This window comes from Plecotus auritus (genome assembly GCF_963455305.1).
Source record: "Plecotus auritus genome assembly, chromosome: 6".
Taxonomy (NCBI): Eukaryota; Metazoa; Chordata; class Mammalia; order Chiroptera; family Vespertilionidae; genus Plecotus; species Plecotus auritus.
Window position 1 is genome coordinate 156323027 of NC_137773.1, and position 24545 is coordinate 156347571.

Here is a 24545-nt window from a genome sequence, read left to right on the forward strand (position 1 = left end):
TGTGTCTAAGGCTGTGTGATCCTGGTTTCTAATGTTGTGCCTCCCTTCTCTTCTTTTTGTCTTTATCCACAGAATGTTTTTGTAGATAAACCAGCGTTTCCGGAGTATAAAGTTTCCGATGCAAAAAAGTCCAAATTCATACTTTTGCATTTTAGCACTTTTAAAGCCGGCTGGGACTGGCTTATTCTCTTGGCGACGTTTTATGTTGCCGTGACCGTACCTTACAACGTTTGCTTTATTGGCAACGACGACCTGTCCACGACTCGGAGCACAACCGTCAGCGACATTGCAGTGGAGATTCTTTTTATTATAGGTAAGAACCAGCGCCTGCTTTCCTAGGAGATTTGCATAGGGGAAGCAAGTGTGTTCCAGACTTTTCTGACACAAATTTGAACTAAGAACCATTTGCATGGGCATGGCTCGACCTCTGATGCAAATTTTGGAGATGCACATATTTGAATGTCTGAAAATTACCTCTTCCTTCCAACTTTCTCTCTATTCCTTTATTGCAAACCAATATGAACCCATGCTTTGTGTTTTCATCTTTATTTTCAGTCAAAAATGGGCTGAAAAAAAAAAAAAGACTTCGTGGCTGTTGTGTTTGTACTCACCCATCCATCATGATCTTAACTGTCAGAGGTGGGGCTTGGCAAGAACTCATCAGTGGTGTTCTGATAATGGTCCAGTCCTGGACATGGTTCTCCATGCCCTTCCATGTTCTCTCGGCACATTGACGGTGGTCGCAATAAGAAACCTGGTTTGCAGAAGCAGAGGATTACATAAGCCTTCCAGTAAATCAGGAGGAGCAGTGAGTACCCGATTTAAACTAAAAAAAGCCACCAGGGATGTTGATAAGAGTATTTATCTCTAGAATATTGGGAATGTCAGGTGAAGCTGCATCGCTTCACTCTTATAAGCCTTTTCCTACATTCTATGCCTTAAATCTTTGTCTTGTTTAGACCAAAGCCTAGCTCTTGCTTGCTCATTCTTAGGCAAATTCTAGATCTCTGCTATGGCTTGGACTGACTCCCTGTGGAGTTCCCTGTACCTTTAATTCATTCCTATGGAGTTCTTGGCCTTCATTAGCAACCTTATACCTACTTCTCTACCTCATCATGGTGATGTAGGACAACATCCTTATTGTAAATATAAGAGAATGTTTGGAAATATTTTCAGACAGTTTGTGAACAAAGAGATGAGAAATGGATTTTAAAGTTCAAAGGAAAGGAAATGAGGCAGATCAAAACCTTGTTTCAATAGTCATGGTACTCTCCATGGAGCTGGTAAAGCTTTGGGAGAGGGGGTCTTCCAACTGAATGAGCATATTTGTTCTGGATGAGTTTGTATGACCTATGTGTGGCTTTGGTGTCACTATCAGCATTGCATCTGCTGGACACGCCCCTCAGAGCTATCTTAGTACCCCTGCCCCCACCCCAAAAACATTGGCTGTGGTATGTTTAGGCCACTAGATGGCACTGTTGTCTAGTTGGGTAGCTTGGGAAGGCTACAGATTCAAGGAAACCTTAATTTTTTTAACTTAACCTATGCATCATTGGAAAGGTGTAATGGTAAAGGGATATTAAATCACTATTAAATGGCAAATAACAACATTCTAGTTTATAAAGGAATTTAAAATGGAAATTGTAATCAAATTGGTTGTGTCCATGTACCAATCCATTGTGGTTTTAGACCCTTTTACTTGCTAACTTTTAATGTCTTTTTCCACCCAAGACATACACACAAATGAGCACTCTAAACAGACTCCTCATAACCTGGTCAAAGTACTCAAGTACTTGAGAGGTCATTTAACATGTATAAGCTTGAGTATATCCTTAACAAATATCCTATCTAATAAAAGAGTAATATGCAAATTGACCATACCTCCACTACGCCCACCAGCCACGCCCACCAGCCAATCAGCAGCGAGTATGCAAATTAACCCAACCAAGATGGCTGCGGCCACGGAGAGAGCAGGAGGCTTGGGTTTCCCCGGCAATGGAGGAAGCCAAGCTTTCCGCACACCCTGGCTGGCCTAGGCCTCCACTCAAGGCTACAAAGTTTCAATTATAGAAGATAAATAAATCCCAACAAAAATGGCTGCGGCTGTGGAGCGAGCAGGAGGCTTGGCTCCACTCAAGGCTACAAAGTTTCAATTATAGAAGATAAATAAATCCCAGATCCCAGGTTCTCCGCTTGGGTCGCCAGGGGGCGTAGCCAGCCTGCAAACCACCACAGGCCCCTCGCCCAGGCTGCCCCACACCCCAAGGGAACCCCCACCCTGATCCGGGACACCCTTCAGGGCAAACCAGCTGGCCCCCACCTGTGCACCAGGCCTCTATCCTATCTAATAAAAAAGTAATATGCAAATTGACCATCACTTCAACACACAAGATGGCTGCCCCCACGTGGACCCAAGATGGCCGCCACAAGATGGCCAGCAGGGGAGGGCAGTTGGGAGGGACCAGGCCTGCGAGGGAGGGCAGTTGGGGTGATCAAACCTGCAGGGGAGGGCAGTTAGGGGTGACCAGGCTAGCAGAGGAGGGAAGTTGGGGGCAACTGGGCCTGCATGGAAGGGCAGTTGTGGGGGACCCAGGCCTGCAGGGGAGGGCATTTAGGGGTGACCAGGCCTTCAGGGGAGGGCAGTTAGGGTTAACCAGGCTGGCAGGGGAGGGCAGTTAGACATCAATCAGGCTGGCAGGGGAGTGGTTAGGGGGTGATCAGGCTGGCAGGCAGAAGCGGTTAAGGGCAATCAGGAAGGCAGGCAGGCGAGCAGTTGGGAGCCAGCAGTCCTGGATTGTGAGAGAGATGTCCGACTGCCCATTTAGGCCCGATCCAACCGGGATCAGGCCTAAATAGGTAGTCGGACATCCCTCAAGGGGTCCCAGATTAGAGAGGGTACAGGCTGGGCTGAGGGACACCCCCCCCCCCCCCCTGTGCACGAATTTCAAGCACCGGGCCTCTAGTTTTATATAATAATTATTGTTACTATTATATAACCTTGCTTATAGGGACAAGGTTACATCCTGAACTTTCTTTTCCACTATTTCTGGTTCTTAGATATTTGAAATTCCAAGGGCTTAGAAGCCACTTCTGATACTACATGCTCATTGGCAGATGATGACATGTATACACTCAGAATTAACACTTGTGAGAAAGATATTTTATTTGTTTTGGGTTGCTTCCCTCTGTTAAAGCAATAGAGTCTGGCTTGCCCCCCATAGTTTTCTCTAAATCTTCTGTGTTCTTTCTTTATGCCATTTCAACTATGCTTCAGGGAGCAAGATGTTTCTCTAGGAAGACAATAAAGTAGTCTCTCCTTATCTGCAGTTTTTCTTCCCTCTTCCCATGGTTTCAGCTATGTGTGGTCAACCACGGTCTAAAAATATTAAATGGAAAATTCCAGAAATAAACAATTCATACATTTTAAATCAAGTGCCATTCTGAGTAGCATGATGTGATCTTGCACCATCCTGCGCCACTCTGGACGTGAATCATCCCTTTGTCCTTCATATCCAGGATGTGTACACACCTGCCCATTAGTCACTTAGTAGCCATCTTGGTTGTCAGATGGACTGTCTGTCATGGTATCTCAGGGCTTGTGTTCAAGTTTGGAAGTAATATATCTCTTTTGGAGAGTCATAATGAACTTTATAGCATTATAAATCCTCTGAGAAATCCAGTGGTCAAGAAATCTGTTTAACTGTGATTAATATAGCACCTTCTATAGTTATTTTTACCTCAGAACTCGCTCCTTCCCAGACCACTTGGTAACACTCTTTTGGGAAAACTGATTTTAAAACATTCTTCCCTGATAGATTCACCATAAATAAGGTATCTGAATATAATTATACTAGTCAAAATATAAATATGAAGCATGATCTTGAATCTCTATTCTCTTCCCCTTAAAATGAAATGTTTGTAAGCCATATTCTTTTTAAAAATATATATTTTTTATTTATTTCAGAGAGGAAGGGAGAGGGAGAGAGAGGTAGAAACATCAATGATAAGAGAAAATCATTGATTGGCTGCCTCCTGCACGCCCCCTACTGGAGACTGAGCCCACAACCCAGGCATGTGCTCTTGACTGGAATCGAACCCAGGACCCTTCAGTCCATAGGTGGGCGTGCTATCCACTGAGCCAAACCAGCTAGGGCCATCTTAGTTCTTTAGAATCAATAGGACACAAGGCTTAGCTTTGAGTTACAAAATAGTTATAAAATTACTTTTAGTTTGAAAACCATCCTACATAACTTAGCTGTTGATTCAAAGCCTTAGGGCAGTGGTCGGCAAACTCATTAGTCAACAGAGCGGCAAACCGCGGCTTGCGAGCTGCAGTTTGCTGACCACTGCCTTAGGGAAACATAAAATGAGAAGTGAACTACCAGTGATTTATAGAACCTAATCGTTCTTACTTTACAGGTGGGAAACTGAGCCCTAGCGATATGCCCAAGCCCCCATAGCTAACTGATGGCAGACGCAGGTCTCCTAGCTCCGTGGTCAGCAAACTGCAGCTCGCGAGCCACATGCGGCTCTTTGGCCCCTTGAGTGTGGCTCTTCCACAAAATACCACGGCCTGTGCAAGTCTATTTTGAAGAAGTGGCGTTAGAAGAAGTTTAAGTTTAAAAAATTTGGCTCTCAAAAGAAATTTCAATCTTTGTACTGTGGATATTTGGCTCTGTTGACTAATAAGTTTGCCGACCACTGTCCTAGCTGTTGGAAAAGGTTTCGTAAGAGTTTATAATCAATATGTTTCCATTTTCCAAAAAATTCCACTCAACTTAACTTCTTTTATTGAAAGCAATGAGGTGGAAAATGAGAGAAAGAGGTGCCAACTTCTTTCTCTTTCTTCCATGAATGCAGAAATTAATAGCTTGAATCTCTGAAATCTTGGTACTTAAAACTGTAGTATACCCATAGGTCCAACAATCACTTCTCCCATTCCCTTGTTAAAAACCCAAAGAACCCAGTTTTGTGCAGGCAATAGTATGTCCAGACAGACACAGATGATGAATTATGAGTATTCTAAGCCAGTGGTAATTCCCTTCCTTTGAGCCAATTTCAGGAGTAGGGGTAAAGGTGTGGCCAATTCTGTCCAATATGATATAAAAAGATCATTTCTGAGGGCTTCTTGGAAATAATTTTTCCCCTGATCAAAGAGAAGCATGTGAGGGGAAAATATCTGTGTTCTTACTCCTTCTTTTCCCCCTGGGGTTGGATATGATGGGAGGATATGAAGTGTGTAACTCCTGCAGCCATCTTTAGTCATCAAGAGAGGCATAGGAAAGAAGATGTGGATGGCAGAGCAGAAAGTTGAGATATTGCACCTCTGGACTCCTCGCCAGATGATGTAATGATGTTCTCATTATTGGAGCCAGGTAATTAGATATTCTGTTACTGATTGTCATTTTAAAAATACCAAAACAAATAAGAAAAATTCTCTAGCATCTGGACCCCTTGCACTGAGTCATTTCAGAAGTTCTATTATATGTCCTTTCAAAGGAACAGAATGCTCTTTCTTCTGTCTTGTCATTCCACTCTGAGACAGGCTATCTAGGAAGTGGTCTGTACATTCTTTGTATCTGAGGTTATTACCACCATGGCTTCATAGGCTACACCATAAAACTATAACTCTGATTGACTTCGTCTCTCTGAGTAAAGGTCAAAGGAAAGTAGATGTCTACTTCTACTTCCTATTTGCTACATTCACCTTAGTCACAAAAGGGCAGTTGAGAGTCATGTGAGATAAAGGGCAAATTATACATTGTGTGGACCATCCTGTCTGGGACTGAACATTTAGCATCCTTACCCACTACTCACCAGCAATGCTCCCCAACTATTATGACAATCCCAAAGGAATTTTTTCCCAATATTATATTTTTAAGATTATACTCTGTTGATCTAGGTAGTTCTAGGTCACTGGTTCTCAATATCATAATAGAAAACATTCCAGAAACATGTGGGTTTGACTTTAATTTGTTAATCAGCGCTACCATCATTTAGTGTTTCTTTAGTGCTTTTAGGTCACAATTTACAAGTGATTTTACCCCAACTAAGGAACAGAATTCTTATAAATGCAGTATTTCTCTCTTTTTTTAAATTTCCTTATTGATTAAGGTATCACATATTTGTGCTCATCCCCCCATTCCCCTCCTGAACCCTTCCCCACGCATGCTCCCACCCCCCTGTTGTCCATGACCACTGGTTAGGCTTATATGCATACATACAAGTCCTTTGGTTGATTTCTCTCCCTTACCCCCACCCTCCCTTACCTTCCCTGAGGTTTGATAGTCTGATCAATGCTTCCTGTCTCCGGGTCTGTTTTTGTTCATTTTTCTTAATACATTTTTATTGATTTCAGAGAGGAAGGGAGAGCGAGAGGTAGAAACATCAATGATGAGAGAGAATCATTGATTGGCTGCCTCCTGCTTGGCCCCTACTGGGGATCAAGCCCACAATCCAGGCATGTGCCCTTGACCAAAATCGAACCTGGGACCCTTCAGTCTGCAGGTGGATATTCTACCCACTGAGCCAAACCAGCTAGGGCTAAATGCAGTATATCTTATGAGCATATGTCTAAATTTTTGTCATTTCTGATTATTTTATTCCTTACTCCTTTTGTCTGTAATACTTCATTAACCAATGCTTTTTATCCATTTATATGTCAACAAATTTTGCTATTTCAGAGTTTATTCCTTCTCATTTAATTTTTAATATAACCTTATGACATAATCATGGCAGGTATATCTATTCATACTTAGGAGGGAAAGGGGAAAAAACAGAAAGCAATTAATTTATCCACGATCTAGCTAACTACTGACCAAGCTAGGACTACAGCCCTAAACCTATTTATAAAATGGGCAAAATAGTATCAATGTTGTCAGGATTTAATGAAGTAATTTTATTTTAAAAAATAATCTCACTCACTGTTTAATCAGTAATAATGAGTATTGTCAATAATGTTACCACACCTGTATCTCCTTGGTTTAATATCCACTATTTTCAGAAAATCAGCCCTCTTTAATTCATACTGAAAATACAACTTGAACACAAGCCCTGAGATACCACAACAGTCCATCTCTTAACCAAGAACATTCCAATTCCCTCAGCTTTCAGGAACACAAGTGTCTGGGGACTCATTTACCACTTAAAGGATCTGAGGCTTTTACAGCTACTTCTACAGACTTGCCTCAGCATTCTTTTAGAAAAACCCAAAGTAGATCTTACATCTACTCTAGTCCTGCATTCTTTATTTGCAGCACTTTGGGATCTGGTGTGCATTAAATGATCCCAAACAACATTCTAGGCAATTATTCCTGTGTCTTCTCCCATCCAGTCTTCCATCACCACTTCTAGGAACAAGGAAATAAGCTGATCTGCAATTCAACTCCTACCCTTTTTTCTTCCCAGCTCTGATGAGGCCTAAAAGGCACAAGCTTGGCTTCCAGTAACAGTCTAGAAGTCATTACCTAAAGTTTTAATCACCAGCTTCAGAGTAACTGGGACTTGTCTCTAGTCAACAACTTCATAATTTTCCTGAATCTGTGTTCAATTTCTAATAGTTTAAAAAAAACAAACATGTTTGTCTTGTAAAGCTTTCCCCATTTCCCATATAAATATGCCTTTTCCCACTTAATGTAGAACTGAGAAATAATGTTCTTATACTATTCAACTCCAGTTCAAAAACTCTCCAATAGAAATACAAGGTTCAAAAGAAATTCTTTCATTCTTTCAGCATTCTTTTTTTCTTTTAATATTTTTATTGATTTCAGAGAGGAAGGGAGAGGGGGAGAAAGATAAAAGTATCAATGATGAGAGAGACTCATCGATTGGCTGCCTCCTGCATGCCCCCACTGGGGATCAATCCCGCAACCCAAGCATGTGCCCTGACCGGGAATCAAACCCAGGACTTCTTGGTCCATGGGATGACACTCAATCCACCGAGCCACCACAGCCGGGCCTTTCAACATTCTTGAGTGTCTTTTTCTGTTAGGGTAAAATATATAAATCTCACTGGAATGTGAAAGAGTATAGACATTTTATTATACAAGAAAACCTCAACTTATAGTCATTTTCCTGAGATATGCAAACCAAGACAAGTCATTTCCCCCCTTAGATAAGTGACTAAAATTAAAGATAAAAACTTGGATACTGGAAAGAAAGACTTCTAACAATAAATAGGGTTGAAATTTCATGATGATGAGGGAATTAAAATAAATTTTACTGCTACATGGTTTGAGCATTCTAGTATTCCTAGACTACATATTTAGAAGTGTTGATTGGTTAGCATTCATTTATCTCTTAGTGTTTGAGTCCCTCCCTCCCTTTTTCTCATTCTCATCCATTTTTTTTCCTAACTCTCATAATCACTGTCTCCCTTCTACTCTTTCTCTGCCGTTCAAACTTAGGATAGTAATGAAAGTTCACCTGTAACACCCCATATCTGCACATCTGCACTCCCACTAAGAGTAATTCATAGACATACTTCAGATTTGACTTTTGTCTCATGTGCCATTTTTCACCCAAGTATGAGAACATTCCCAGTGCCCACACTCCCAGTAAATACAATTGGAGTCTCAAATAAATGGAATGTATTGCATTGAGCATTAACCATTCACTAGAAATGAATCACTGCCCACTTGGCTATTTACCAGCTATTGTCTGCTAAAGAAGTCAAAGCCTGAGGACAAGAACAAACAGACAAAAAAAAACAGAAAATTACCCTGCCACTTCAGATTTCCAGAGAAGTGGCACATACCCAGTGTCTTAAGAGTGAAGAGATTTTTGTGTCAGAGTGCCTTGGGGGGGGGGGGGGGGGAGGGGGGAGGGGCAGGAAACAGTGCATTGTAAAGTAAGGTACTATTTCATTATTGCTATTAAGAGCTCCCATATAAGTTGGCTTAAAAGTACCTACATAAGCCCTTGAGCAAAGACTGGAATTGCATTTATTTTACAAATATGCGATCAGTTTAATTATTGTTTCTTTAGGCTTTTCAGAATTTCTCCTGGGAAGATGAAATGCTATGACAAATGAGCTATTGAATGGATACCCAGGATATGTGACCACTGTATTTTTCTTAACCATGTGTAACTGCAGAGCAGAGTTTTCATTTCATTGGTTCAAAATTTGCAATTAATAATTTCCTTACACTAGAATAATCCTAACATATAAAAAGCCAGGGGCTGTCATGACCGAAACAACTGGACATATGACTGAACAGCAGGCTGCATGGGGCAACCAGGCTGGCGGGGGGGGGGGGGGGGGGAGGCAGTTGGTGACGACCAGGCCAGCAGGTGGGCAGTTGGGGGTGACCAGGCCAGTGGGGGGGGGGGAACAGTGAGGGGCGACCAGGCCAGTGGGGTGGGGGGCAGTGAGGGGCAATCAGGCAGGTGAGCAGTTAGGAGCCAGTGGTCCTGGATTGTGAGAGGGATGTTCAACTGCCAGTTTAGGCCCAATATCCAGGATCGGACCTAAACCAGCAGTCGGACATCCCCTGAGGGGTCCTGGATTGGAGAGGGTGTAGGCTGGGCTGAGGGGACCCTCCCTCCCCCAGTGCATGAATTTCATGCACCAGGCCTCTAGTGGGTTTATGTTTGATTAGAAAAAGTACTTTATTGGCCATCATTTCCTATTAGACAGACACGTAGATTTTTAGAAATATTTCCACTATTCTTTGCTATGAACAAAAATCACTAAATGGCAATGTTCTACCAAACGAACAAATTACATTCTCCAGGCATTTTCTTTTGATTAGTTTAATTTCTCCTCTGTGAATATACCGTGCTAATTACATAAGTTTTAAAATAGAAATAGTGGAGAGAAACAAATGGCCTTCAGCAACATCCATTCCAACACAACTACTGCCTCCATGTGAAATTTTTCTGGTATTGTTTCCTCTATTTCTCTTCATGTGGTTGTGCTCACAGTCTGTGCAAATTAGGTGCCTCTGTGTTTTATAAATATTTATAGACATTTAATATTTGCATAACATCCCATCATGTAAAGGAGCTTTTCTGTTTTGTTAACCAGGTCTTAATTGTTACATATTTCAGGTGATATATCTTGCCACTTACATAAAAACATAATGAAGAATACTTCTGTGAAAAAATATATTTATTCACTGACAGAGCAAATATATATTGAATGCCCATTGTTTGCTAGGCACTGTTTTAGATGTTAGAAATAGAACAGTGAAACAAGTAGAGACATTTGCCCTCAAAGGTTTTATATCCCCGTAGGAGATAAACAGGAAACAAAATAAGAAAATATATAGCGTGTTAGATAGTGGCGAGTTGCACGGAGAAGTAAAGCAGAGAAGGGAAAAGGATTAGCTGCAATGGGAAGCTAATGGTGAACATGACATGTAGATAAAAATGGAGGGGAAGCAAGAGGACAAGCAAATACATGAACTACATGTCTTGATGAAGAACATTCCAGAGAAAGGGAACATCAAATGCAAAAGACTCTACTTCGACATTTCGAATTCTTTTAAGGAGTGGAATTAGTGGGCCAAAAATATTAAGAGATACAGCTTATAACATTTTCAGAGTGTTATTTTTTAAATCACATTATCCCTAGAGCATTTATTTGTCAAAGTTCTGGTTGAAAAGCAATTTGTTCCTGCTAATATTTTTTTTTTACAGTAATGGCTATTGTGAGAAGTTCTAGGTGCATGTTGCTTTCTGAATTTCTTTAATGCTACAAAGCATTTCATTTAACAGAATATATCAGACAAAATAATGTTATCAATATTATACTACTGTGATTAACTACTATTTTCCCCCTTAGAAGATTAGCTATACATAGAAAATGAGTTGTATTTGCCTGACAAACACAACAATTATTTCACAATGTACCTGAATTCACTATGTTTAAATATGAAACATTTGTGAGATGACAAATTTGATGGAAAATTGTCTTCGCTGCCCTGAGACTTACATATTGCTGTAAATAGACTACAGGAAGGAACACGTACTCATAAAATATGAAACAATAGTGCTTGTTTTGTACAAGACAAGGAAATTAAGAATGGAATATTACTAAATTTAGAAACCCAGAGGAAAATTATGAGTTCGTGATTTAGAAACATATTGCACAGTAATGAGGTAGGGTTTTTTGTTTTCCATTTTCCTCTTAGCAAACATGAACTCTGCTATGTCATTCTCTCCTCTTCCCACATTTTCAAGTATATTTTCTTGCAGCATATAAAAATACTAGATTCTATAAGTAAAAATTGCATTATTTATGTAGTTTATATTTCTCAGTTCAATCCATGCATTTAGCATTTGCCATTAGAATAATCTCCTCCCCCATGACCCCAATAATTTAAAGATAAATAATTTTTAAAACCAAATATATTTTGAATATATTGAAAAGTTGTTTAATTTAGGTAAAAAAATATTATAGCCACCTGTCCCTAGATGTTATTCATTATGTGTTATTCAATTCATTAAATATTTGTTGAAGGTCAAAATACTGTCACCCAAGTGATTGCACATGGCAATTCTCCACCATGGCATAGAAGACCCTTTATGATCTGGACTCTATCTTTTTACTTATCACCACTTGCTCCTCCTTTTTGTGGCTCCAGCCATATGAGACCCCTTGCAGTTCTTCAACTGTATTATACCTTGCATCCTTTGTATTTTCATATCCTCTTTATTTTCTACTCTCAGAAAAAAAAAAGGAGCAAGATATCTCTTTACCCAATCAAATTCTCCTTATCCTTGAAGTATCATCTTTGACCTCTTCTACAAAGTCTTCTTCTTAACTCTTCTTACTCCTGTCACCATGAGTCTGGGTTAGACTTCCCCTCTCACATTCTTCAACCCTATTTCATAATTGCTTATTTATCTCCCCACACACACATGCCATAAATGAATTATAAGCTCCCAGAGGAAATGGACTGGATAATATATTTTTCTCTAGTTCCTTCAACTAGTATAGTTTCTGACCCATAGTAGGCAGGAAACTAATGTTTACCACTACCATAATTCAGATAAACAAAATGCTAAGCTTATTGAGTTAAACAGACTTATTTCCAAAGGCAGGCCTGTATGGTTTTTACATGTGGTCCCACAGGTATTAGCTATTCTTTCTTGGTGTAGCCAAAGCACTCATCACATGATTTTTTAATTTCCAGTTTTCTACCTATATCCCCTACTAAACTAATTTCTTTAAATGCAGGAAGAGAGGATCAATCTTTGTACAACCCAAACCCAGCCAATATATGTACATACTAGGTGATCAATAAATACTGGTTGAGTAAATAGATGAGAAGCAATCATTTATTAGCTCTATTTTACTTAAATAGAAATTGGAACTTAGAAAAGGTTACAAAACAAGGAAAACCTTTCCAAAGGACACTGCAACTTGTGGGAGAGCAAAAATTAGAACTCAGTTAATATTTTGGCTCATGACATTTTATTATATCACCACATTTAACTGTACTAGCATTATAATTTTAAAGAAAAAATCCAAAAAAAAATGTATATGTATTTCAAAATTGCTAATGTTGTGCCCATAATATGATTATTATTACAGTTTCCATGGAAATGAGTAATTTTGGTGATATTCCTCTGGAGAGATTCCAAACAGTTTAATTTACATTGGATAATCCAAATAGCATAATAAAAAGTGTAGAAAAGCTCAAAATACACTGGAATGAAACAAATGTATAGGTTTCTGAAGAAGAAGCAATTCATCTCTTTGGGAAATCAGTTGTGAACAAAGAAGAGGTGCCCGCAATCAGAGACTCTTCCAAAACATAGGTGTGAAGACCTGGGAAGGTCATTTCATAGGTGCACAGCAATACGGTGTACATACAAGGCAGCGCGTGAGCATGCACAACCATAAGAGTAAATGGAAAAAGGTGAATGGAATGATCCTTGCTGTGCTTGAGTTGATGGTAGAAGTAAAGGTCTAGAATGTAAGTTGTATAAGTTTGATAAAACAGGAAGAAATTGCAAGGAGGTTAATTGCTGTTGCAGACAACAAAGTTGTTGTTTTTTTCTTTTTTCAAAGAATGGAAGCAAGAGATAGTAGTGCAGAGAAGCAAATGAAGATGTGATGTTTCTGGTTGAAACATGTTTCTCCTGTATAGTTCACTTCCACATCAGGATCCATCTGGTAGCACATACATACACACACAGACTTAAGTTCCTGGCAAGGACATTATGTAGATTTGTGCACGTATGTTGGTGAGATGAGGAGGGCTGATCAATTTTCAGGTCATCTGGTTTTCTCCTGAGAGGCTTACTAGCCCGAGGATACTTACAGCAATAAAAGGACTTTTTCTTTTTATAGGACATATTTCTGCCAAAGAATCATTCATTCTTTATTTGAAATCCAAATTTAACTAGCTGTCCTGTTTGCTGAAATTGCAAGTATATATTGGGGTGACCTCAATGGATCATATTAATGCCTCGGCTTTAGCAACACGAGGAGGTTAAACTCCCAGGAGCTGCCGAAGGAAAGGTTTATATTGAAATGAGACTGACCAATTTTTGGCTAGATATTGAAAAAAAACACAAAACTGCAGCTTAGGAGTGCTGCCATTCTTAGTAGAGTCTGGAGAACTGGATGCATCACTTGCCCATTATGATAACAGGTCACATTCTGATTGGACTGTCAAGACCAGCCACCAAAGCACGATTTCATGGGACTGGGAACTGTTAAATGGCTAAGTTAATGAAAGGATGAGAGCTGTGGTCTTTGCTTTGTGTATTAGTTATGTTTGATCAGCTACTGCAACACGAGCTGCAACAATTATGCAGTGGCTTATGAGACTTAGAAATGTATTTCTCACCTCATGTTCTGGGGAATATATTGAGGGCTGGTAAGGAGAAATAGGAGAAGGTGGTTCTCTTACATAATTATTTAAGGACTGAGACTGACAGTGGCTCTACTACCTTTAATGGGTGGCTCCTAAGGTCACTTTGTTCTTAATTCCAGCCAGCAGAAACAGAAAATCAAAGAGCATGGCAAAGCAAATGTGCATAACTTCAGCTAATAGTAATGCAAGATTCTTTTTAAAGACACCCAACAAGTTATTAAGGCTGTATTACTAGAAGTAAAACCAATTCTAAAAGTATTACTAGAAGCATTATATGCCTGCCCAATTGGCAAAGTCTAATAATATCAAGTGTCAATGAGACTGTGGAGTAATAAGAACTGAAAACTCTGCTGGTGGGAGTTTGTATATTTGCTGATGTCTTCCACCCTGGACAGGCTATGTCTGGGGATTAGCTTTTGTCTTTCCTGGTACAGAGAGGAGGAGGGTCCTTTTGAAAAGTATGTCCTGCTTTTAAGCAAATAGGGGCAGAGCAGGTAGCTTTTCAGGTTTCTGCTTCTCAATTGCCTTCAGCTCAAAATAATTCTAATGCCAAACTGGCATATTTTGGGATGGCATATACTGCTACCCTTTCCATATCTTACTTCCAAAATGATAGTATTCAACTACGTGTGGGGTTTTTTCTTTATTATGCTAGCACTTGAAAACTCCTTTTTATTTATTTATTTATTTTATAAAAACTAATAGGGAAGCTCACTATGTAAAATGAATAAAAGCTTAGCCTGAAAATAGAAAGGGGGAAATGAGAAGGTGAAAGCCCAAAGTCATGAGACTTGTGGAACTAGAGAAAATCACCAGGACTAGGATGAGGAAACCCTTATCAACTGGAGACAGTTGGAAGAAATGGAGATGTTCATCCTGGGGTACTGAGTCAACTTGATGACTGATCTTGAGTATTTATGGAAAGGGCTTTGGGGTGGGAGAGGACAATATATTCTGTGTTGCTGCTCAGGATGAAACTAGGACCAAGGAAAGGGTACTACAGGGAGGAAGGCATCTTGAGGAAAGGCAGACAACTTAGTGATGGGCATGTCAAACTAAGGGCTCTCAAACAGCAGGGAGCTTACCACTGCTGGGGGCATTCGAAGACTGGTTGGCCATATCCTTATGAAGGATGACATGGATGGAGTGCCTGCATTTGAAGACATTAGGATAGAAGACTTGTAGGTCTCTTCCCACCTATGTGGGTTAATGGGATGCTGATATTGACGGTCAAACCGATGTAAGAGTACACCATGGTACCACTGGCCACACTGGTACAAAAGAGAAGCCAATACCAGCTTCAGCCATCCCTCAATCCACCTGGTTGCCTCTTTTAGCTTCACCTTTTCTTCTAAATGCAATTGCTCTTAAGTTCCATTTCTCACTAAGTCTGCTGCTTTTAAATGCTATTTCTCACTGAGTCTGCTGCCCTTTCTTTTTCTTTAAATCTTTCACTTTAAGGTAAACAAAAGGGACAAATGCTGACAAGATAAGCAAGGGTTGAGTGGTATGAAAATCTCATCTACTAATATTGGCAATTGATTACAGTCATTCTTAGGATTATTAGTCCCTCAAGCCTCTTTATTAATCAGCTCTGAATTATTCATTCTTCCCACATCTTGTAGCTCAAATTTGTAGACATCATATAGTGTTGAAAGGAGAACTTCACAAGCCATCTTTAGAACATCAGTCCAGCAGCTTGTTTAGTGAAATATCTCTTCACCCACGCTGTATTACATTGATTAATTTTTAAAGGAATAGCCAAATGAAGATATTAATTATTTGTATGTGGTGCATATGCTCTCATGCACACAATTATATTTTAATTTACTTTTTAACGAGTAAGCCAATATGATTTTAAAATTATTTCCCATCTGGCATGCATGCTAATAAAGAAAAGAAATCTACTCATTTGTGCCATATTGAATTTAACCTTTTTTTGTACTTCCTAATTACATAGTTCTCAAGGAAATCAAACTAGAAAAAATGGGTTTAACCTTTCTGATTTTTAGTTCACGTACATAGCCATTTAGTGTGGGGGAGAGAGGAAGCACAGATTTTTAGAGGTCCTTAATAATATGAAAACAGAACATGCATACATTTGTCTATTATTTGTCTTGAATTTAATTATGTTTTTGTAAAACTGAAGTACAAGACAAAATGATTATCCTTCAAAACCATTAAGTGGCACCTGAATCATCATATAATTCAATTCTGCCTCATTTTGGTGGGGTATATTATGATCAATTTTTTGAAAATTCTATAAATCATATAAAGGATGGATGATAATATTCTCTGATTCAAACTCTGTATATACTTCTGGACAATTGCACACATTAATAACTGGAATTAATAAAATCATACGTAAAAATTTGGATATGAGTACACTTTTATGTACTTCTCAACATAAAAGTTGAAAAACATCATACTTAGATCTTCCATATGCCTCAAAATGAAAACTATACTGCTGCCTTTCAGGTAAATTGTGAATTGTCTGCAGGAGACCACATTCTTGCTGTAACATTTTAATGAGTTCCTGATTTAACTTGCCAAAAATACAAAATCTCATGGGAAATGAGACAACCATGGGGAGGAACAGCTGTCCCAATATTCTCGAGGCTCCACTTTGCCCCCATGATTCTCACAGGAGGGACATCATATCTGACAGCTCTTTGCTTTCTCATCACAATCATTTTACCCTATGCTCCCTTCACTCTTAAAGGAGAACTTGTACTAGTCACCTTCTGCCCTTCCATTTAAGGGAATATTTACAGACATGGAGTTCTGTTTCTAGACACCACATCCGTTTCAGTAGAGAGAAAGAGTGAATTCTCAGTGATCCCTAGACAAAAAGTTAGTTCTCTTATTTCCAGAATCAAAAACAGTTCATTTTCTCACATTCAATTCTGTGACTCTGATTTAATTTTTTTTTTTAACCTGGGTGGTACTGATGCTGAATTTGATCTAAGAGCTACATTCAGGACTGCATTTTCCTACACCAACCTATTGTTATTCCCTCTAAAATATACTTAAGATAATGATAAGAAAATGGGACTGAGTGTCTAAAAATGCTCTCTTTGTTGCTCATGACTTTAAAAATGTAAAATCTCCTTCATAAATTTAAGATTTCTTTAAATCTCCTGAGTCATTGGTAAAATGACAGTAATAGTATTATACATGAGAGAGTTGGCATGGGAACCACACTAAGAAATGTGAAAAGTTTTATAAATCACAATACACTATAACTTTCTATGCTTATCATGTGACATAACTAGGTTTTTTAGAAATTAGTGTTCAAAAATAATACTCATCATTTGATAAACCTATAGTCTTTGCACAACAATAGTACCATAACCCTGAAAATGTTAGAATATAATATATATCTAGGTTCCCCCCAAAAAATAAAGTATTTACATATTTCAAAAATAGATTTATATCTATAGATTTCGCCCAAAAAAATAAACCTAAAATATTTACATATTTCAAAAATAGATTTATATCCATATTTTTAAATAGATTTTTAAAATAGCTTTTATTCTTTTATGATTATCACTATTTGTGTATATGTCTTGTAATGACTTCTTCTGAAACCTAAAATTAGCATATCTTTATTCAGCCAATTAACTCAAATGAATAACAAATTAGTTTTTTAAGCTTTCTAAACTTTGTAATGATTCATTCAAGAATACATTTTATCTACTTAGAGGTCTGCACTTCTCTTTTACTTTATAGTAAATCACATGATTAACCACATAGTTTTATAAATGTTTACAGCACCCATCAACCAAAGGGCCATCAATTCACTCATTCCTCCATTTAGGGAGTGCCTCAAATATGTTAATGGTGGCAGTGGGTTTTCTGTGAAATGTGTGGTAGACCTGGCAATCAGTTAATAAACATGCAAGAAATGTATCCCTTCAATTTTATAATGAATTTCTAAACTTACCTTAGCTTCTGTTTTAGAAACCAAAGCTTGGTAAACATTTGGATCGCTCACTTCTAAGATGAAAACCTAAATGCCTAACCTGAGCTTTCTTTCAGAAAACATTAAGTTGAAATCTCTGCTTGATTTCTACAGCTGGTGGTCTGACTTGTTAAATTGCTTTGCTAATGCAGAGTCTAGAAAGTTAAAGGGAAAGAAAAACAAGTTCATGTGCTACCATAACAACCTCATGGCATTCCACTGTGCTCCTTATAGGAGCCACGCTTCACTGATGCTTTGGTACTTGGCCATCATAGCATTTTCACTCTGCAGTGGAAATCATCTTGGGATTATCTTCAAACCTTTGTGAGCAGTTTATCCACTAGCTTCATCCTTTAATATTCTCAATTTTAACAATGGAAGAATTTTGATAATTTTAGATTTTGACAAAAAGAAATAATCGTTTAACAATATTATTTTTTGAAGTTAGTATTCACAATAGACTAGAGCGATTTTTGTTTTGTTTTGAGTTACCTGGAACAAGCTTCCAGACCAGTGATGTGATTGCCTCTCTTAAGGCACCAATACCCAAAGTGCTGAATCAGGATTTAGGACACTTGGGTTTGAGTCTGGCTCTTTCACCAACTAGCTGAGGGGTTTAATCCTGTGCTTTAGTTACATCATCTGTGTGACCCTGGGCAAGTCACTTGACTTCTTGTGTGCCTCACTTTTTTCATCTGTAAAAGAGTTAATGGAACTGCCTACTTCTGAGCATTGCTGTAAGGAGTCAATGAGATTTATAATTCTAAAGGGCCTAGAACACTACTGGGTTCATGCTAAGAACATATGTGTTATCTATAATACATAATAGTAATCAGTCTTGTCATAATCCCTAGATTATCTCACCTCAAATTCTATAAAAGTCAAATAACATAATAAATGTTGTATTAGTTTGTTATTGCTGCAGAGCAAATCACCACAAACTTATTGTCTTAAAACAACACCCAATTATTATCTCATAATTTCTATAGGTCAGAAGTCCAGTTATGGCCTAGCTTAATTCTCTGCTCAGAGTTACACGTGGCTGAAATCAAAGTGTCAGCTCAGCTGTGTTCTTTCTGGAACTCAGAATCCTCTTCCAAGCTCATGTGACTGTTGGAAGAATTAATTTTCTAATGGTTGTAGGACTGAGGTTCCCATTTCTCACTTAATGTCACCTAAAGGCTGTTCTTAGCAACTGGAGAACTGCCTACTGTTCTCTGCCAGGTGGCTCTTTTCACCCAGACAGTTGCCTTCTTCCAGTCAAGCAAGAGTATGTCTCACTGGCTTCCAATCCCTTCCCATCAGCTGAAAAAAAATCTGCTTATAATGGTACCCGATCAGCAATGGTACCTTTGACTCATATACTGCAACATGATCATGGCTGCATATCTCCTCATGCTCACAGGTTTCACCCTCACTCAAGGAAAAAGATAATATGAGGGTGAGGATCCTGGAAGGTCATCTTAGAATTCTGCCTTCCACAAATGTGAATATGAAGTGAAAAGTAAAAATTATATACATAAAGTGCACACTGTTGTATGATTTATCCTTGTCATCATCATGCGCATGATATCAACAAATTTCTAACCTCGTACATTATTCCGCTTATGTTCAATGGTTTAAATTAGCTATAATGAGTACTTCAATTCATCTAATATGTAACTCAGAACTTAGCATTCACTTCATAATGTCTGGAATGTATTAAGTGCTCAGAAAATATTACCTTTTTTACCCTTCTTAATAGATGTTTGTTAAGTTGTACTGGATCTGCCAAGATTATTTTGGATGTTATCAATCTGAAATATGCTAAGAGGTAACCATGTGTCTAGCTTTACTTAATTTTATACAATTTTCTTTCTTCCTCCCTTCCTCCATGCCTGTCTCCCTTTTGTCCTTCCACTGTTCCCCTTTGTCTTTCCTTATTCTCTCTCTCTTCCTTCCTCTTCTTCTCTATCATTTTTTTCCCAAGCAGATATTATTTTAAATTTCCGAACAACCTATGTCAGCAAGTCTGGCCAAGTTATCTTTGAAGCAAGATCAATTTGCATCCACTATGTCACAACTTGGTTCATCATTGATTTAATCGCTGCTCTGCCTTTTGATCTCCTGTATGCTTTCAACGTCACAGTGGTGAGTAAGGAAAGACCTCCCTTGCACATGGCCCGGAAGGCTGATTTTACCCCTATGTTTGTTTTTCACATGTTCAGGTTTTAAACATTTGTGGCAATTTGGCAACCAAGATTTTATGTCCTTGTTAATAAAGATGCCAAGGTGCCTAACGATATGCAGGTCAGATTCTCCACTTGAGGAAGAATTTCCTCTTGAAATTTGCATTACCTGTTTCTAGTTATTTAAATACCAAGAACAAGGATATACAAAACGTCTAAATTTATCAGCAATACAGATTCACTAAACAAACCCATTGATAAGGAAGCCATCTATAAAACTATAGCATAACTTTATCTTGGTTGGGCAGATATTTGCCTCTAGAGATGGGTGGAGAGTTTGAAGATTTCTTTTACTTTTATGACCTTTATTCCTACTTCTTGAGTATTTTATTATTCATTGGCAAAACAAACAGAAGACCAATCAAGATAGAGAAAAACGCTAAAATTAAAATAAGAAAATTCAACTACTTTTTGGAAGTCTTTGTGAAAATGTTGCATGAGGCAGCAACCTAAATGACACAATGACAAACTTGAGCTCTCTTTGTTATTAATATAGGGTGTCTCAAAATAATGTGTACACAATTTGGATAATTCTTAATTCCAATGGGTTAAATCTGAAAAGAAACATCAATCGAGCTATCAGCTATTAAGTGTGTATACATTTTGGGGGGACACCCTGTATTTGTAACGTCTCTTGATTCATCAAAAGCCTTTATCCTTATATCTCCTCACAGGGAAAAATGTATTTCCTACTTGTAGTAATAGCAATTTTTACTATTTAATGATTGATATCCTTACAAGATTAAGTGCTGTCTTATAAATAGAATTTTGGGATGTATAATAGCATTTTTGGACCAGTAATGCAATTTGGTGCTAGCATAAACAATTTTAACTGGAAAAAAAATTATTAAACATTAATTCTAATTAAATATATTGCCTATGCAGTTAGCAACCTCCTGTAGAAATATTTCCTATCAAGAATGTAAAAGCATAGTTTTCAACATTAAACAATCAATATTTCAAATACAATTGGTATCAACTTCAGAATGAAGATTGAACTGTAATCCTGACTATTTAGTTCATATTTGTCATTTGTTAATTTCATGTACAATAGTATTTTTTTCTTTTTCTTAAGTTGGGAAGTGAGGGTGTCAACATCTTTAAGAGGTTTATAAATCAACTGAAATAAAGCTCTGGGGGGAATTTAATGTGTAATATCAATCAGTGCTACATTGAGTTGTTCTCCAGGCTTCTTAAAGTGCTTTTTAAGGGGAATTTGACTAGATAAGTGTACTATAATGAAAGTATACCATGTGTACCAGTTAATAATGTGGATTTTTTTCAATAGATGGAGTTACATATATGTTTTTATATATGCGATTTGATATGTATGCTATTTTGTTGTATTGACAGCAAGCTTCAAAACTTCATATGTCAAATTTGCTGAAGGTGTTAACATCATAGATATTTTTACACTTAAAAACGTCGAGTTTCGTGCCAAAAAAAAGAGCAATTGTGGGAAGTTTTAATTCATTACTTTATTTTGAAGAAAAGTGCTGCTGAAAGTTATCGTATACTTCGGGAAGCTTATAGTGAACATGCTCCATCTCAAGATACTTGTGAATGCTGGTTTAAAGGCTTTAAAAGTGATGATTTCAATGTGAAAGACAAAGAATGTCCAGGTCAACTGAAAAAGTTTGAAGACCAACAATTACAAGCATTATTGGATGAAGATGTGTCTCGAACTCAAAAACAACTTGAGAAAATTAAACGTTGCTCAGCAAACAATTTCCGATCATTTACAAGCAATGGGAAAGATTTTAAAGGAAGAAAAATGGGTGCCACATCAACTGAACGAAAGACAAATGGAAAACTGAAAAGTCATCACTAAAATGTTGCTTCAACAGCATGAAAGAAAGTCTTTTTTTGCATCGAATTGTGACTGGCAATGAAAAGTGGATTTATTTTGAGAATCCCAAATGCACAAAATTATGGGTTGATCCAGGTCAACCATCAACATCAACTGCAAGGCCAAATCGCTTCGGAAAGAAGACAATGCTCTGCGTTTGGTGGGATCAGGAAGGTGTGGTGTATTATGAGCTTCTAAAACCAGGTGAAACCGTTAATACTGATCACTACCGACAACAAATAATCAATTTGAACCACTCTTTGATTGTGAAATGACCAGAATGGGCCAGAAGATGTGGCAAAGTAATTTTGCTTCATGATGACTCACCATCACACACTTTAAAACCAGTTAAAGACACGTTAAAAGATCTTGCCTGGGAAGTATTAACCCACCCTCCGTATTCACCAGACCTTGGTCCTTCAGATTACCACTTGTTCCCATCGATGGCACACACACTTTCTGAGCAGCACTTCAAAACATACGAAGAAGTGGAAAATTGGGTCTCTGAATGGTTTTCCTCAAAACAAGAAAAGTTCTTTTGGGACGGTATCCACAAATTACCTGAAAGATGGGGAAATGTGTAGCTAGCAATGGACATTACTTTGAATAAAGCTTAATGTGTCTTTCACATTACTTTTGATGTTTCTCTTGAAATTATAGTGTTTTCTTTTATTACAAAATCCGCATTATCAACCGGTTAACAGTTAATTCACATTTTTAACCGGTTAAGAGTTAATCCACATTAATAATGAGTAAAACCAGGCTTTTGCTATACTGAAAAAAAAGAATATACAAAAGGAGTATATGGTTCACAAAATGCTAATAAAGTGTTTCCAAATTCTCCTGAAAGATTGTTAAATAAATGGTGTTTAATAGACTGTACCCTAAATTAACTTGCTTCTTTGCTACTAAATACTAATAATATTTTTATATTCCATTTCTCTTTGGACACTGGACAAATAGGACAATTTTAAATATATAATATAAAATAGAAATATATAACATATTTATATATCAACATCCTTGTTGCCTAAAATTAACAGAAATAAAAGATTTATGAAAAATATTAAATCTCTTGATGAATTTTAAATACCTGTACACTTTCACTGCACTCCTGTACCCTTCTGCTACTCATTCTGACTTGTTAAATCTGGTATGAATGCTTTAGAAAGAATGCAAGTTGTATATTAACATCTGTGTCAGAAAGAAAAAGAGGAAGGAATGAAGAAATCTTTCTCTCTTATCAGTGATAATTTTTTTTTTTTTTGCTTTTCACAAGAGTAAGGATATGATTATTTAACAAATTGGTACATAAATTTAATATTCCCCCAAATAAATTAATCAGGTTGAAATATTCTAGTTTGAATAAGCTGTTCAACATATTATATTTACTTCCCAGGAAACAACTTATGATCTGCCATTGTTATACTGCACAGCCATATAGAAAGAAAGGAAGAAACAGACAAAGGTGTTGTCTTCCAGATCTAAAATGTGTCCAGTTAATGTATCTCTATAGATGACACTGAAAAATACAATACAACCATCAAAAATATGTTTTAGCTTTGTGACCCTAGCTTCTTTGGCTCGGTGGATAGAGTGTCAGCCTGTGGACTGAAGGGTCCTAGGTTCAATTCCGGTCAAGGGCATGTACCTTGGTTGCAGGCACATCCCAGTGGGGGGTGTGCAGGAGGCAGCTGATCAATGTTTCTCTCTCATTGATGTTCCTAACTCTCTATCCCTCTCCCTTCCTCTCTGTAAAAAAATCAATAAAATATATTTTAAAAATATGTTTTAGCTTTGGTTCTGCCTACAATTGCTAATGGCAAATCTTTTATATATAGCTCACACATTTATTTATTTTTTTTAAATATATTTTATTGATATTTTACAGAGAGGAAGGGAGAGGAATAGAGAGCTAGAATCATCAATGAGAGAGAAACATCAATGAGCTGCCTCCTGCACACCCCCCACTGGGGATGTGCCCGCAACCAAGGTATATGCCCTTGACTGGAATCGAACCCGGGACCCTTCAGTCTGCAGGCCGACGCTCTATCCACTGAGCCAAACCGGTTTCGGCACACATTTATTTATTAAAACTTACTATATACAAGCCCTATGAAAGGCACTATGAGAGATAAAGTTATGAATGAGACATAGAAATATGATAGAGTGAAAAAAGGCAAAAGTACACATCCTAGTTTATCACTTATGATATGAATTACTTCCTTGGGAAAGTTATCAAAATAGGTCTAAAATAGGCATAAAAATCCCTTCAGGGTTTTTGAGCATCCTAAAAAGGCAACATTTCTATAAAATACCTTGTTAGAAAGACCTCAGTGTATGTTAACTAGCTCTTCTCTCTCTCTCTCTCTCTCTCTCTCTCTCTCTCTCTCTCTCTCTCTCTCTCTCTCTCTCTCTCATCTCTCTCTCTCTCTCTCTCTCTCTCTCTCTCTCTCTCTCTCTCTCTGCCCCACTCCCTCCCTCTCTCCTTTCTTTTTCTTCTCCCTAGTTGATAGCCAGGAGATAGTCATGTCCACTTGTAATAGAGGGAGTTGTCATTTGATAGGGGATTTTGATGAATGAATGAGTCTTGCACCTGTCTACAAGTAGCTTATAATTCCCATCAGTGAGAAATTCAGTACAGCATCCCAATAGTAAAAAGAATCCTTTCC

The 24545-nt window shown here is 37.9% G+C and overlaps 1 protein-coding gene across 1 annotated transcript in view; it reads left to right on the plus strand.

Annotated features, from left to right (window-relative positions):
- The window catches only part of KCNH8 (potassium voltage-gated channel subfamily H member 8), a gene marked incomplete at its 5' end in the record, with an annotated part of 235657 nt that overhangs the window by 95491 nt on the left and 115621 nt on the right, over positions 1–24545 (plus strand). The window contains 2 exons of the mRNA XM_080675534.1: positions 73–313; positions 19769–19926. Coding sequence (XP_080531660.1) covers positions 73–313; positions 19769–19926 — 399 coding nt within the window. The remainder of the gene's footprint in view (positions 1–72; positions 314–19768; positions 19927–24545) is intronic.